The sequence below is a fragment of the Miniopterus schreibersii genome, assembly GCF_964146895.1.
Source record: "Miniopterus schreibersii genome assembly, chromosome: 15".
NCBI lineage: Eukaryota > Metazoa > Chordata > Mammalia > Chiroptera > Miniopteridae > Miniopterus > Miniopterus schreibersii.
Genome location: NC_138115.1, coordinates 8494844 through 8512077, shown reverse-complemented (window position 1 = coordinate 8512077; position 17234 = coordinate 8494844). Strand labels below are relative to the sequence as shown.

At 41.5% G+C, this 17234-nt stretch overlaps 1 protein-coding gene across 1 annotated transcript; it reads right to left on the bottom strand.

The window, feature by feature from the left end:
• Window positions 1-220: 220 nt before the first annotated feature.
• On the bottom strand, window positions 221-16751 carry PSMD6 (proteasome 26S subunit, non-ATPase 6). The gene is made up of 8 exons (XM_081160283.1): window positions 16477-16751; window positions 15573-15778; window positions 11675-11820; window positions 11201-11420; window positions 10988-11096; window positions 5928-6096; window positions 860-937; window positions 221-429 (listed from the first exon to the last, which is right to left on the bottom strand). The coding sequence occupies exons 1-8, from the start codon at window positions 16619-16621 to the stop codon at window positions 333-335; spliced, it is 1170 nt and encodes a 389-aa protein (XP_081016409.1). The 5' UTR covers window positions 16622-16751; the 3' UTR covers window positions 221-332.
• Between the last annotated feature and the right edge of the window lie 483 nt (window positions 16752-17234).

Sequence of the window (17234 nt, the reverse complement as noted above, 5' to 3'; positions counted from 1 at the left end):
CTAAAATTCAGGAGGCTTAAAGGTAAGAAATGATGGGCTTGTATTAATTATCCCTGTTTTACCGATGAGGCAGGCAGTAGTTGAACTCAGGTACTATGTAGCCTCTGATTGTAACTCATCACACCATAAGCCAGAGAGGTTTAAATGACATAAAGGTGACATTGTTTTGCCATTACCAGACCCTATACTTAATGTAGATATGTTTAAGAAAAAAGTAAACTGGCAGAAACAACACAGTATTTATTTTATATAGCTGAACTGGGCACCTAGTGAAGTAAGCTATAAAAATTCCAAACAATTATCTCCAAAGGAAATCCTTTGTTTACATGGTTTTACATATTAATTACTCTGGAAAGTTTCTGAACTCTGTTTAGTAGCAGATCTCCTTTCTTGATAGTTTCTTGGTACTGCCAGTTCTTGCTATCAGGTCTATAAATAAATTCAAGAAAAAAAATGAATTATTTACTAGTCATGTTACTCTGTAACAATAGTTGACCTACTTTTAAAAGAAGGCGCTTAAGAATGTCCCCAAGAGAAATATCCTAAGTGAAATAAGCCAGTAAGAGAAAGACAAGTACCATATGATTTCACTCACATGTGGAATCTATGAACAAACTGAACTAACAAGCAAAACAGAGACAAACTGACAGCTCAGTGGGGAGAGGGTGTTTGGGGAGAGGTGGAGGGGACTGAGCAAACAAGAAAAACAACTCATGGACATGGACAGCAGTGTGGGGACTGCACGGGAAGGGGGGGGATAAACGGTGTTGGAAATAAAATAAAGGGAAAAATTAATAAAATAAGAATAATGTCCCTTATTAGGGGGAGTATTACAAGTGATACACAAACTGAAACGTACCTGTTGGTTTCCACTATCTCATTCACTTTGTCTATTTTGCAGTGCAGTCTTCCAGCAGCAATAAATCTGGAGAGTTCCCTATTGAGAGAAAAGCCTTTAGCATCCGCCTTATAGAGGAATCTTAGAAAAGTAGAAAGTGGACTCAATACATGATTCAGTTGTCCTACAAGGAAACATTTATTTCCCATCAGTCCTTAGCTACTGAATATGTAGTAGTTGAGATCATCTCCGGGGTATAACTAGGATTATCCCCAAAGAGTAAGTCATCTCAGAATAAACATGACCCCAGAGGTTCACACTCAGATGGTGTGTAGGTGTCAAAGAACGAAACCATCCAGAACAAGTCCTCAGAGCCGCAGAAGTGCTGAGATAGACACTGAGTTAGGGAAACAGGAAAACAACAGGGTTTACTGGGGGCTCTTCCTCAACTGCCCACTTTCCTCAACAAAATGGTTAAGGAGCAGGCAACTCGCAGGGTCTTCAAAGTCCTGAAGAGCAGGAAGGGAAAGAAGACGCTACAACAAATCACCAGGAACGCAAAGCCGATGGTTAATCTGCTGTACATCTGAGTTTCTCTATCCAGTCAGGACCCAAACCTCTTAATTAAGACAGCCACTTAAACAACCTGCTTATACATACACCTCAAACACCAGCAGCAGCAGTGAAACTCCCCAAAGACAGTCCCCCATCACTATATGACATGGGGAAAAAGTAAATGCTTAGTGATATACAAGAGCTATATGAACACAGCTCTATCATGCTACTAACGAGAATAAACAGAAAGGTGACTCCTTTAAAATAAAAATCTATTTGTATTAGAATTGTGGTAAATTTAGAGATTCCTATAGTGCGTCATCCTAATCAAGAAAAATCAGATCTCAAATAGAAATTATGTACCAGATGATCCTCCCAGATGCTAAAACATCCTGATCCAAGCACATCAACCCCAACGGAAAAGGGGCTAAATCTTCAGAATCAGATTTCTAACAAACGTGCCTCTGTGAATGGATGGGGGAAGGCTGGCTTAATCCATAAATGGTGCTGAGGGAGCTAAGAAACCACACAGAAAAATGGATCAACTTTATTATACAAAGAGAATTTCTACATAGGAAATACCAAGACCAAGTTAAAAACTAAAGACAGTGTGAATAAAAGATACTTGCAGTATAAATTAGAAAATACTACAAATCAGACAAATGACTCATTAAAACATGAGCAAAGGATATACATAAAAAGACAGACTTCACTCATTAAAACTGCAAGTTAAAGCTACAATGAAATGCCACTGGACCAGGTGGAACAAAGTCTAATGCACTGTAGAGGAAGGTCAGCGGCAAACACCATGCCTTGGACTTCCAATTAGATGGTGTGTAGAGTGTGCTACTTTGATTTGTGCTTTAAAAGAAATGATCAACATCACAACTCGTTGGTACTGGTCAGTCACTGGTGAAAGATGCACTATGCCTTAAATTAAGTGATGCTACTGAGATTTTACATTAAGGTTATCCTAAACTAGAAAAAACGGTAACATGTTTGTATAGCATGCTTTATTTCTACAATTCAATCAAAATACATTTGATCCAATTGCTACAATGTCCATCCCTTCATTCAATTGCTAGTTTTTGAGTTATGTAACTGAGTGGTTTAGGTAAAATCTAAAAATTAAACAAGATCAGCAGTGTTCCTAAACTCACTTATATTCATGTGCCAGGAAAATAGTTGCACCTCTAAACCACAGCTGCCAAAACCATTTGTAACTCTTATTCTGGGACTGAAGTACCCAGAAAAAATTACACAATCAAGTTTAATCATCGCCAGCTCTCTTAGTCCTACCCAAAGCTACAGAACAGGGAAGAAAACCCCTAAAGAAGAATCTTGATGTTCTGATTTAGGAACAAGATACCAGGCAGCCAGATGCAGAGAAAGACACTGGATTTGACTACAAGCAAACTGACTCAAGAATGCCCTCTGCTGAGCACAGACCTACTGTTCAGCTCTTAGAGCCCCATTGCTGACACCCAAGCTGACAATTCGGAAGCTCCTTTCCACCCCATTATCATCAGGCCAGCTTAGGCGGGGTAAATGGAGACCTAGGAGAGACTCCAGCTCCTTAGTGTGGCACCGAGTACCTTGCTTTAGATCCAACCTGGTACCTTCTAGGCTTACCTCAGTGGACTTCCCTGTACATCCCACCACACTCTCCATCCAGTACAACTAGGCCACTTGTTTTTCAAACATCCCCAAATTTATTTGTGCTATTTTCTTCCACCTGTAAAGCCCTTTTGATCTATCACTTCTAAATATGCAATGACATCCAGATTGGCCCACAAGAAGCCATCTGTGGATGTGTCCATTTCTCAGGCACTTGGATAAAATACTGACTCCAGTTACTCTCATTCTGAACTGAGTGCCAAGAGTAATCTGGGCACAGCTTCCTTTCTGATTACAACAAAGTTTAATTCCTAACGCCCTAACTTGGCACTGAAGTCCATTCCCTGCTTTAGATCCAAACTACCTTTTTCTCATCTCCCTATGTGCTAATCAAACATATCCCAAGATCACTCATCTCCCCCCAGCCTCTGCTTTGCTCCAAGCTCTCAGCATGGTGCCTCATGCACAGATGTCTAGTAACGATGAACTGAGTATTGACTGAATAAAAAGAACCTCTAGAATAAACATGCATCTCAAGTTTCAAACAAAAAACCTACCAACAAAATTGTGGAACACAGCCCATGGACATGATTTCTAACCTTCAACGTGTCAACATAAGGAGTGTTGACTCAACTAATGGCCCCTTCCCTTTTCCAACAGTATCTGACTGAGCTTAAGGAAGTATAAATTGAAGATTGATGTAAATTACTGTTCAAACTTACTAAATCAGCCCATTTAAAAAAAAGGATTTCACCTAAAATAAGCTTTTCAGGCGGGGAAAAAAGAACCCATGAAAACCCAGACTTGAGCAGGTACCATAAATGTAAAACACAGCCTTTCTAGGTAACAATAATTAGAGCCGAGTGGTACAAATTCTGTCTCTAGAGCTGGTCTTAGAAAATGAAGGAAAAAAAAAAAAAAAATTCAAATACCACCTTCCTTGTATATACCACCTACCTTGAAATGTGCCACCTGCCTTGAATTCAAATGTCACTGTAATGACTTAAAGAACACTGCAGCGTATCTAATTGGCACTGTCCTGCTTCAGAGGTCATGCTAAATCTGAGCCTCACTTTGCCCACAATTAGTGACAGCTTTACCCTCCACATCGCAGTTAGGAAACTGAGGATGGGACAGAACCTAACCAAGGCCTTGCAGCTCTTTAGTGGCAGACTTAGAATGAGAAGACGGCCAACCTCCTTTTTCATGCACTTGCTCACTTCTTCCACTGATTCATGAAAACCATTCATAATGACCACCCCCCATCCTAGTAACCAACTCTTGTGGTTACCAGACAAATCTCACAGACTAGTTAACTCAGAAACGAAACAACAAAACCAACCTAGGGATACCAGCCTTCTTTGGTAAGATCATTTTTAAAACAGAAAAATTGCTATCACTGCCTTTTTCTTTGAAGGAAGAGGGTATTTCTGGTGATGGCTCCCATAGGAGTGTGGGTTACACTGAACATCTGTGCATTTCACTGAATGCACTTATGACCTCAAAACAAACAAACCCATAAACAAATACTGACATACATGCTAAAGTGTTCAGGGATAAAATGGAGTCTGAAACTTACTCAAGTAGTTAAAAAATAAAATGAACAGATACGTGATCAAGCAAACATAACAAAATGTTAATTAGAGAATCAAGGTTATATGGGAATTCACTGTGGAATTCTTCAGAATTTTCGGCATGTTTGAAATTTTTCATAAAATATCAGGAAAAACACTACTAAAAAGAAAATGGTCTTATTCAAGTGAAATGCAGCTTCACTTAAAATAACTATATAAACACTTTTTTTTCAGTGGGCAACTGAAAACTACATCATGAACATTTAAAAGACAGCACAGCCCGGCTGGGTGTGGCTCAGCGGTTGAGCATTGACCTAGGATCCAGGCGATCCGGGTTCGATTCCCAGTCAGGGCACATGCCCCAGTTGCAGGCTTGATCCCTAGTCGGGGGTGTGCAGGAGGCAACCAATCAATGACTCTCTTATCATTGATGTTTCTATCTCTCTCTCTCTCTCTCTCCCCTTTCCTCTATCTGAAATCAATAAAGATATATTTTTTAAAAAAATAAATAAAAAATAAAAGCACATTCTGAATGTCTACTTCTCATTCATTCCACTACCCTCATCCAAGCCACCGTAACATCTCCATGAGCTACCGAACAGCCCAACTTGTCTCCCCATAGCACAAAATTACATCATTCCCATGCTTAAAATTCTCCAGTGGCTCCCCATAGCACTGAGACTGAAACCCAAGCTCCCTACCATGGCCTGTGCCAGGCCCTACACAAACTCTCCAACAGCCACCCCTCTCCTCCCATCACCACTATGGCTGCAGCAACACACATCTTTCTATTCCATTTTATTATCTCTGTAGACTCATTTCTATCTGAAATTACCTTATATATTTACTTGCTTACTTGCCATCTCTCCTCTACAACTAGAATAAAAATGCACAGCGATCTAAAACAATGTGAATCGTACTGTTATGGTTTAGTATTTGAGGAATCATTCATTCAAGGGCTACAAGCACATTTAACAACCAATTTGACCAGAATTGCAGCAGCAACCTAAAAACTGGAAGGCGTTATCGGAGGAAATATGACCTAATGTGAACTATAAGAGAGAGTGCTAAGCATCATTCCTGTCATGGCAGTGTGGTCCAGAAAGGAGCTGAAGACCACTCTGGTAACAGCAACATCACTCACCCTCTCTACAACTCTGTTCACAGAAGGGGCACATCATGAAGGCAGAGATGACAGATACAACTGTTTTGATAATCTTAAGAAAAATTCTTAGGTTTTTTTTAATAATTGAGGGAAGCAACATAAACGGAGAAAATGTACAAATTCACACATCAAAAAGTAACTTTAAAAAATAAGTTAACATGATGTTATTTAAACTTACTGATCAATGAATTCCACGCCAACACCAAAGGCTTCTGCCATATAGCCGAGGGTTAATGACCTATATGATTCCAGCAGCTGGCTGTATGCGTGAATTCTCATCTCTCTCACGTAGTACCGATAATGAGGAGCAAACAGCCAGTCCTTTTTCATTTCCTGTTCCACAATAGCTGCAATGAACAACGGGACAAATTACGAGACTCTCCCTTTCAGATAAACTGCAGGACATGTTTATCACACGATAAGAATTAATAGCCTTAATCTATAAAGAGCTCTTATAAGTCAATAAGAAAAAGATTAATTGAACAGTAAAATGTAATAGGATATTAATGAGCAACTCACACAAGTACAAATTATTTTACAGAATAAATACTACCTATCAATGCTCTAAACAGTGAAGATCGGGCAGTAAACCAAAACACAAGATCCCTGCTGCCACAGAAACTACATTTTCAAACAGCAGAGAGGTGAACAAATAACAAGCACTCTCCGAGACTACTAAGTTCTGTGAAGGAAAACACAGTGACATGAGGAGTGTGACTAGGAGGCCTCCCCTGGACTGGGGTAGACAGGGAAGACCTTTGAGGAGCCGGACAAGCAGAGCGCAGGAGATACAGAGCAGTGTAAAGGACAGAAAGGTCCCGAGGCAGGAAGAGCCTGGCTAAGCTCAAGAACACCAAGGGGGAGAGATTCAGGATGTAACGGAGACAGTGACAGGGATGTGGAAGGTGAGAGGAAAGAATCAAGAATATACTTGTGTTTCTGGATTGAACAAGATTAAAACTGGAGAAGCAGGCTTTGTTTTATTTTTGGAGGTGGGTTTGGGGTGGAAGGAGGGGGATTGGCAGTGTTCAAGAGGATTCACCTATCAGACAGCAGGTGAAGACATCAAGGAAACGGTTACGCATCAGTCTGGTGCTCAATGGAAAGTCTGAGGCTGGAAGCAGGAATTTGGGAATGATTACCATCCAGATGTATGTGATGACAGAATGAAGACAGAGAAAGGGCAATGGCCACGTCTAGGGCGGGCAGCACTGAAAGGTCTGACAAAGGATGAGGCTCTAAAGTCGTGGCAAGAAGCAAATAGTCAACACGGAGATCAACGGCCCTAAACATGAGATGACGCTCATTCTCACTAATGAAAGAAATATATGAGCCTGGCCGCTGTGGCCTCAGTGGTTGCAGCATCAGCCTCGTGCACCTGGGTTGCAGGCTCGTGCGGGAGACAACCAGTCGATGTCTCTCTCTAACATTGATGCTTCTCCCTGCCCCCCCTCCCCTTACACTCTCTAAAAATCAGTGGGAAAATATCCGAGGATTAACAAAAAAAGAAAAGAAAAACATAAATATCGCTGTTATACACCTTAAATAGATAGTGTTATGTCAATTATATGTCAATAAAACTGGAAAAAATATGGCAAAAAAAAGCTCCAGAACAGGATGGGGGAAAACTATTTCCCAACATCAAATACCTTCGTCTATCTTTTATGTGCCATTTAAAAGAAGACTAAAAAGTTCAATGAGAAAACTATCCTTGGTGCAAAAAACAAAAAAAAAAGCATAAAACATCAATGAAATTACTTTTCTCAAAGTGGCTAAGGGCATGGGGGGAGGACAGACTCAAGTGACACTGAAGTGAGAGAAGCAGAGACTGTGTCAATGTAAACCGGCACAATGTATCTGGAGAGCAACAATGATCACCATAACATGTATTTACCCTTTGCAAAATTCATTTTTTTGAAGTTTTTCTTAAGAAAATAACAAGCCAAAGTAGAAAAGATGCATTGGAAATGAGTGTTCAAGACAAGGTTGCTCATAACAGGGAAAAATTGGACACATACTTTTTTATCAGTAGAGGGTAACGTATGGCACACCTAATATAATGTAGTAGGAGGTCCTTAAAACAAACGGGAGCTACAAGGAACGCCACCTGTACTATCTGCCACTACACACATACTCAGTGCCTGTTAAATGAGAGCCACTTAAAAATACTTACTGACTCAATGACCACCTATTGTATAGTGACATGAAAAGATAAACACATTAAATTGTGGAGAGACAAAAAGCTACTTAGAAAGCAGCATGTAAAATACATTCACATATTTAAAGGTGTTTCTGTATCTCCAGATACTATTGCCCCTGAAGGACACACTTGAAACCTGCTAGCGGCAGTTCTCTAGAGAAAGGACCCGGGCAACTGAAGGTTAGAGTAGAGAAGGTCGTCGTCTTCTATACATGACACTGTTTGAAGTTTTTCCACATGTACATAGAACCTTGGGGGGTTTTGTGCTGTTTTGTTCTTTAAAGTACACATAAATGGTCTGGAAGAGTATATAACAAAATCTTAAAATGATTATCTCTGGGAGAATGTTGTGTATGAGTAAACATGTATATGGATTTGGGGATAGGATGGGATACAATACCTCTCGCTTTCTCAGTTTATTTTTAATTTTTTAAAATAATCAGGTATTACCTAAAAAAGGTGCTATTTCCTTTTTCATATGAAATATTTTAAAGCACAGTCTCTGAATATATGGAGAAGCAGTCTTACAAAACCAAATAAACCCTAGTGTCTCACTATGGGAAAAACAATAAATAATGCAAATAGATGACTCGGTCATGTAAAAGTAATTTAACTATCCTGTCATCTTCATTTAAAATATCTGGGAAATGTATAAATTGGTAAAAATAAAAAGTTTCATCTGAAAGTGTTGAAATGAAAGGTTGCTCACAGCGATGGGAAGAAGTGGAAGGAGGTTAATGTCCTACCCATTTAGAAGTTTCCAAAAGCCATCAATTTCATTATACTAGGATAGCATCTCCCCCTTTCTATGGAATAATAATAATTATTATTATTATATTATCAGAGGAAGAGAGAGAGAAAAACAGTGATATGTTATCCCACTTATTCATGCATTCATTGGTGGTCTCTTGTATGTGCCGACTGGAGTTCGAACCCATAACCTTGGCGTGTCATGACAACACTCTAACCAACTGAGCTAGCTGGCCAGGTCTCTCTTAAATTATTACTTTAACTAATGCAATAGACATTTACACAGAGCACTCAGTAACATACCAGCCTGTGCCAGGGTCACTACAAATATAAAAAACATAATAATTCCCAATAACTCTAGTTAGCAGAGGAGACAAACTCTAAAAAAAAAAAAAAAAAATCACAAAATATGCTACGTTTTAAAAATGAGGCATATAAGCACATGAAAAAATGCTCAAAATCCTTTGTCATCAGAGAAATGCAAATCAAAATCACAAGATATGACTTCACGCCTACTAAGATGCCTTTAATTAAAAAGCTACAATAATAAGTATTAGATGTGGGGAAATCCGAATTCTCACACATTGCTGGAGGGAACGTAAAATAGTGTAGTTGCTTTGGAAAAGTTTGGCAGTTCCTCAAAACATTAAAGAGTTATCACATAACCCAGTAATTCCACTGCCAGGTGTATTCCCAGGAGAAACGAAAACATGTTCACACAAAAACTTGTACACAAATGTTCATTATAATATATTTCTAATAGCCAAAAACTGGAGATAATAAAAATGTCCATCAACTAATGGATAGATAAACAAAATGCGGTACAACCATTCAATGGAATATCACTCAGCCATAAAACTAAATGAAGCACTGATGTGATACGTGCTACAACATAGATGGCCCACGAAAGCACTGTACTAGGTGAAAGAAGCCAGGCACAAAGGCCGTACATGAAATGTCCAGAATAAGCAAATCCAGAGATAGAAAGGTTAGTGGTTGCCAGGGGTAGGGGAGGAATGGGAAGTCACTGCTAATGCAGACAGATTTCCTTTTGGGGTGACGGAGATGTTCTGGAATTGGTAGTAATTGTTGCATAACCTTGTCCACATACTAAAACCAATGAGTTATACTTTAAAATGGTAAATTTTAGGGTATGCAATTTATATCTCAATAAGAAGTGCAGAGAAAGTATTTGTTCTGACTGAAGAGAGAAAAGCTCCACATTTGGGCAGAGTAATGACCAGGAGATCCAGAAGCATGAGGCAGGTAGAAGAGCAATTCTGCAATATAACCTCGTAGGCAAACGCATCTGTGCATGCACAAGAAGGCCGAGCAAGTACTTCAGCATGCCTTTAGAACTCTGTTCCCACATTACATGAGGTAAAAAGTATAATTCTCATAAAGCAGCCTAACATTTATGCAGCAAGAGAGCACTCCATAAACACATTTGGAGTGCGTCCCACCCCAATTGTGTGAATGCTACTAACCATTTAACCAAACACTTTCTGAAATGTGCAGCATTAACAAGAAAAGTATGTCAATGGCAAGTTAAGTTTTAGGAAAAACATTTGGGAAGGACCCCTGGATTGACTTGATGCAAGTTAATTCTTTTATCATCTTAGCAATTTGTGCTCATCAATAGGAAACCAAATGGCCTGGCTGGGAAGGAGGGGGGACAAGAGGAAAAACAAGCACATTTATATAGGTAGGATCACTGTAAACTAGCTTTGGAGGAATACCACAAGTATTTTCAACAGATTATTTTCTCAGCCTACAGCCCTTGGGAATGATCTGCAAATCAGCACAAAGATTTAGCTATTGCATAAAGAATAACCCATTGCTGAATTCAAGACTCAGTATCAACCCATTAGGAAATTCAGGATTCCCCCCACCTTTCCCCATAAAACTCAGTATTTAGAATCATTTGCTCACTTTGCCCTACACTCCCTTAGGACTCAACCGGGGGTCCAGCCAACTTCCTCAGCAAAGGGCCAGACACTAAATTCTTGGAGCCATGAGAACCACTGGGTCTCTGTCACACATTCTTTTCTTCTTTTAATAACCCGTTAACAATGACAGCATTATCTTACCTCCTGAGCCGTATAAAAACAGGCCAGTCTGCTAACCCCCCTCTAAATAAAAATGGGCAAAAGCCATACTGATCAAAGACCTACAGCTATTTGCACACTATTTTTCTCATACATGTGAAAAGTCATCTTTGGTTCTCTGACAACAGGATTAGAATTAAGATGAAGACATATAATCAAAATGAGCCACTCTATCCCTACCTAATGACTGGAAGAAAACTGAGTATCGGCATTCATAGAGTGAAAACAGATACTGCCGAACTGCTGGAAGGCTGTGCAACACTTCAAGAATCTCTGCTCCTTTAATAACCTAAGAATTAAAAAAAAACACTATGCTTTAGTGATTTTTGTATATTTAAGGTAGAAAAGCACAAAATCATCTTTAAACATGAATGTTAAAGATTCAGGCATTACCTTTTCCCTGAGATCTGGTCTTTCTAAGGCAATCATGCTGACATAGACAGTGTAAGTCACAAAGGTTTTATAATCCATGAGCTCATAGGACGTAAATGTTGAAACAGTGTCAAGGAAGAGTTCAGCTGCCTGTTTGAAATCACGAATAGCCACACAATAAAGACCTTGATACACTTTTAGGCGGTTTCTCCTGTCCCAGTCTCCTCCTTCCTCTATTAAGCTATAAAATAAAAATCAGTAAGGTCACAATCTAGAAACAGACAATACCACTTTTTGTAAGTTTTGTGTTATTTTCAAAGAGAAAACTTTTAACAACTTGAACCAGAAGAACATTTAAAGAAAATATTTTACTAAATATACCAATTATTTGACCAAATGTAGTAATTATAGTAAGAAGAAAATAGACAAATTTCTTAATTTCTTGTTTTTAGCATCATAATTTAGAGGGAATATATCCCCACTGCTAACAAGTACCTTTTGGCCTTTTCTGTGTTTCGAGTGATAAGATCATTGTCCATATAAAACAAGCCAATCCTAAGGAGATAGAACACAATATCCAGGCGGTGACCTAGTGCCACGGTTTTGTCGTATGTCTTTCGAAAGGCTGTCAGAGCACCCTCCTGTCAAGAGAACAAAGGCAACAGGTGAGAAAAGATTAAAAGTTTCAAAAGCTATCAGCTGTCTGGGATTTTCTTAACAATGGAGGGGGGGTGGAGTGTTGGGTGGTATAGGTAGGAATAGAGATAAAACAAGATGGCCATGAACTGATAATTGTTGAAGCTGGGTGATAATTGCACAGGGGTTCATTATACTATATCCTCCACTTGTATAAAGTACAAAAAAATACATCGGCTATGTCCAAGCATATCTAGAAGACAATATAGGAAAAACATTCATAATTTATTCACAATTGTTTCTATATTTTTTTCCACATATCCAGTACTTTAACAGTTATACTACTTTAAAATTACTGTAAGTTATCATTCATATCACTTAAAGGGTAAATTTTATCTTAGTCACTATTAGAATACAACTGGGTATTTAAATGCACAATTCTACCTCAAAGCATTGTGTAACTTACTGTGTAATAAAATGTTTCCACTGCTTTAAAACATGAACATGGATAAAATCATGTATTTATACTTGGTACTTTCTAGTATGTTATCTCACTTTGTTTTATATAATTACTAGTTATGCTCATAAATTATAAAAGGGAAGCAATGGGCACACCCAGCACTCAGATCTTGGTTTCTATCCCCCACTAAAAGAAACCAGGGATCCCAGGAAAAACAGATGATTCTGTGTTTGAAGAGAAAAAATAACAGGTGAGCCTGTGGCATCTTGCTCTATGACTAGTGAGATGGTGTCAAAAGGACAAAGAAGCCTTCTTGAAGAGGCTTCCATGTAACAAACTGAGCACCATAAAGAATAACTATAATCAGTGGTAACACAGTCAATAATAAAAATCCATTAAGTCCATTATTTAGTAATTATAAATTTAAAAAAACAACAAAAAAACAGAGTAGCCCTGGCCAGTGTTGCTCGGTGGTTAGAGCATCGGCCTGCGCACCAAAGGGTCAAGGGTTTCCCAGTCAAGGGCATGTAACTGGGAAGTGTGCGAGAAGCAATCAACCAATAAGCAACCAGTTGATGTGTCTCTCTCACATTGATGTTTCTCTCACTCCCTCTCCCTCCTGCTACTCTCTTGGAAAAGCAATGGAAAAAATATCCTCAGGTGAAGAATAACAACAACAAAAAGAAAGAGAACACAGGAGGGGCTCTAACTCAACTGATTAGAGCGTCCGCCCGATATGCCAAGGTTGTGGGTTCGATCCCCAGTCAGGGCACATATAAGCATCAACCAATGAATGCTTAAATAAGTGGAACAACAAAAATCGATGTTTCTCTCTCTCTAAAAAACAAACAAAACAATAAAGTTGTTCTTTTTAGAATGCTACTTGAAAAACATACGTATTAGAACATCACCAATTTATAACCCCCCTGATATTGATTCAAGCATGTTCTTGTTGAAATTCAAGGCCTGAATCAAAAGCATTAAGTTTCTCACTCAGGCCCCAGGCGCCAGGCAAGGACACAATGCGACTCAGGGCAATGTCCCAGCCCTGGCTCACTGAGACACACACTATGCTCCCACTGGTTGGGATGGTGTCTGCAGGGCCTGAAACTCGCCACTTTCCAAAATGGCCAAGCCATGGGATAAGGCCGTCAAGAGATCCAGATGCGCCACAACTTTGAGGACGTTGGGCACCCTACAGATGCTAGAGAATTGTCCAAAACATGTATCATTGGGGAGCTGCACCCAGATGACAGATCAAAGATAACCAAGCCTTCAGAAATTCTTACTACTATGGTTGACTCTAATCTTAGCTGGTGAACCCACTGGGTGATCCCATCCATCTCAACACTGGAGTGGCCCTGATGTATTGCCTCCACGCAGGTGGAAGACTAAACACATTCTCAGAAGCCAATGAAAGAAAGGACTGCTTTGAATTGGGAAGAAAGAAGCCAGTGCTAACTGCTTCGACTAACAGACAACTGCACCTGAAAGTAGTTTTAACACCTGTTTCCCTTTACGCCTACATTAGAAACAAACCAAACCAAAAAGTTCTGTTCTCTCTACTCTTGAACTTTTGCAGTGTGCCTTTTTATCCAACTTTATTTCAATGTTCCATGACTACATAATTTACTTACTGTAAGCATGACCTTTTAAAAATGTATCTGGCTTTTCAAAAAAAAAAAGTTTCATTCCTATGTAATAATGAATGTATCCTCTTTAAAACCAAACCACAGACACAACCTCAAAAACACACAAACCATTAGCTTTTTAAAAAAATATTTTGCATTTTCCAAATTTTTACCATGACCAAATCTTAAATGTATAATCAGAAGAAGAAACCTTGTTTTAAATTTATTTTAATATTGAAGCACTTTGTGCCAGGTGCTAGGCTAAGCGCTTACCTCTACCTTTAACCTCCTAAGTAGGAGCTATCATTATTCCTATTTTACTAATGATGACACCGAGGGGCCAGTAAATCGTAACTGCTGAAATGGGAAACAGAACCTCTCTGATCCAAGAGCCCACAATATTTTATCATTTTATATTAACGCCATGTCATCTAAATACTTAAAATTAAGGACATTCAAAGCCCATCCTCTTAACCACTATTACACAACTACTAAATTTTTTAAAAATGTAAAGATCCAATACTGTTGGGTATCCCTGTCACTCACTGATAGTGGAGTATAAATTAGGTTGGGTGCCTTGTGGAAAAAATGGCCATATGTATTAAGATAAAAATTGTTCCTTGTCGCAGCAATTTCATTTCACAGAATTTACCCTACAGAAATATTAGCATACATACACAAGCATGTTTTTACAGCAGCAGCTAGTAACAGCAAAAACAGGTGAAAACAACATCCATGTCCATCAATAGCTAGTAAACAACAGCATAGCCATGCAATGGACTATTAGCTAGCAGTTAACCAGAATGAGCAAGATTTATGTACATGAACATGGGAAGACGACTCAGAAGTAATGCTGAATGAGAAGAGTAAACAAGACAGTAAGAATACACCATTTATTTTCTTAAAATGTAAACACAATACTACCTAATCACTACAGGTATATACACATGCCTGTAAATGAACAATAAAAACTAAGAAAGGTTATCTTTGAGCAGGTATGAAATAAAGACCAACTACAGCTTTAACATTAACTTCGTTTTAATGTCTTAAAAGGACACTATTACTTGTGTAAGTAATTATTTTTTAAAAATGTTTTTAGTGATTTCAATGAGACGAAGAAAGGAGAGAAACATCAACGATGAGAGAGAATTATGGATCCGCTGCCTCCTGCACGCCCCCTACTGGGGATCCAGCCTTCAACCCAGGAATGTGCCCTGCCTGGAGCTGAACCGGTGACCTCCTGGTTCACGGGTCAACGTTCAACCACTGAGCACACCCGCAGGGCATAAACAATTATTTTTAAAAAGCACCAGAACCAATGCTTCCCAACCGAGATATGTGAGAAAAGTGAACTACTGAGAATGATCCCAATTTTGTAAAAGCACTTAAAAAAAAAACCAAGAACCTCTGCTTGTTCACTCATGTTTTTACTGGAAGAGAGATGAGGAAGAATACACACACCTGGCTGCTGTTTGTGGCGCAGGTGATCGATCGGGTGTGGCAACAGGACTAACTTTTTCTTTATTCACTGTTATACTGATTCCCTAGTTCAGGGGAGCGCAATACCTTAACACCCTTTTAAAAAGGAAGCTGATTTCAAAATACATTATTCACCTACAACAGCGCCCGTCCTAGACTACACAGAGAGGAAGCCATCTCTGCTCACCTTGTCGCCTATCCGGCACAGGTACTCCGCCTTTGTCATCATTGCGTCGCGGATCTCGCTCTCTCCGAGGTTCTTCTCTGCATCTTCCAGCTCCTCATCCAAACGTTTCAGCTCTTCTTCGTTTGCCTTCTTCATCTTATTGAGCAACTCCACGTCCATCTGCCAGTCAAGGGATTTGCACAAGGCTTCGTAGTAAGGAGCCATGTCTGAAAGCCAAAAAAGAGGGACGTGACTTACGAGTGGGGCACCCCTCCTACCAGGGTCAGTCTCCTTCCCACGACCGGGAAGAAGCGGGGCCGCGCTCGTAAAGGGCGGGGGCAAAACGCAAACACTTGCTGCGGGCAGGTCGGCGTCAGGGCCAATGCCGGCGCCGCGGGCCCCTGCTAGGGCTGCGCGGAGGGCAATCCTCGGCTTCCTCCCCGCGGCTGGGGTTCCACGCCCAGTCTCCAAGCAAGGGGAAGGGTAAGCGTGTCCATGCGCACACGGAGCCACGAGTCCAAGGACACACAGGCGAGGGCCAGCGACGCTCCCAGGGACGGCAGGAACCGACCCCAAACCTCCCCTTCACACGGAGGGCCTAACCCCCACAGGACGAGCCCCGGCGCAGGACCCCGCGCCAATGGCAGTGAGCCACGAGCCCGTGTCCGGCGCCGGGCGCGGAGCTCAACACCCCAGCACCTCCCCGCCGGCCGCTCGCGGAGGGACGGGCCCGGCGCGGGCAGACCCCGCCGAGAGCAAGGCTGGAAGTCCCCACAGGCACCAAGGCCCTGAGGGTCTGAGAAGCCAGGCCCGGTCTGGAGGACCCGTGGGCGGGGCGTCCCGGGGTCCCGAGCCCCGTCGGGAAAGGCCCCGGAGCGCCGGCCGCCCAGGCCTAGGCCGCTGACGGGGCTGGCGCGGGCCTCACTGTTGTCGCGGACGGCCGCCATCAGCTCGTCGCGCACCGCCGCGTCCCCGCGGTGCTCGGGCAGGCTGAGCAGGAAGCGGAGCTGCGCGATGCGCAGGTCGGGGTTCTTGGGCAGACCCTCCTCCTCCAGGTTCTCCAGCGGCATCTCGGCGGCAGCGGCGGCCCCGGGCGGACGGCGACTCAGCGAAGGACCACGGCGGGGGCGGGGGCCGGGGCGGGCGCGGAAGCAGAGGAGGAGTCGGCGAGTGCGCCCGGCCGCCGCCAGCCCGGCTTCCGGCCCGGCGTCCGCTTCCTCCAGCAGCGCCCCCTGCTGGGCGCCTCCAGCAACGCCTCGCCCGGCCCGCGCCCGGGCGCCAGGCGGCCCTTGGCTGTCACTTCTGTCTCCAGTGGGGCCCAGCTCCCAAGTTCCATGCTGTGCACCTCTTCCGCCCTCCCTCTTTAGCTATTTTACTTTCCATCTCGTTTGTAATTGACAGGAGCTGACAATCTTTTGAAGATTTTGAAAATATAACAATAACAACAACAAAAATAAAAATAACTACCACAATTTATGGAGCCCTTCCTTAGCCTTTGGCCTTTTTATGTGCATCATCTCATCTTCATCCTCTCAATACTATCAGCACCACTTGTAGATAAGAAAACTGAGGCCCAGAGAGGTTAGGGAACAGGATCAACTGAGCTTGGTAGCAGCTGTGTGGAAATGTCTGGGGAAAAAGCCTCGGTAGCTCTAAACTCATGATCTTCCCGCTGTGCTAGGA

Excerpts from the sequence above, each read along its gene's own strand:
- PSMD6 (XM_081160283.1), bottom strand. The coding sequence starts at position 16,621 with ATGCCGCTGGAGAACCTGGAGGAGGAGGGTCTGCCCAAGAACCCCGAC. Across the intron at positions 11,097-11,200 it reads GACCAGATCTCAGGGAAAAG|GTTATTAAAGGAGCAGAGAT; the intron begins GTAATGCCTGAA and ends TTTAATTCTTAG. Across the intron at positions 938-5,927 it reads GGCGTGGAATTCATTGATCA|GGAACTCTCCAGATTTATTG; the intron begins GTAAGTTTAAAT and ends TTCTCTCAATAG.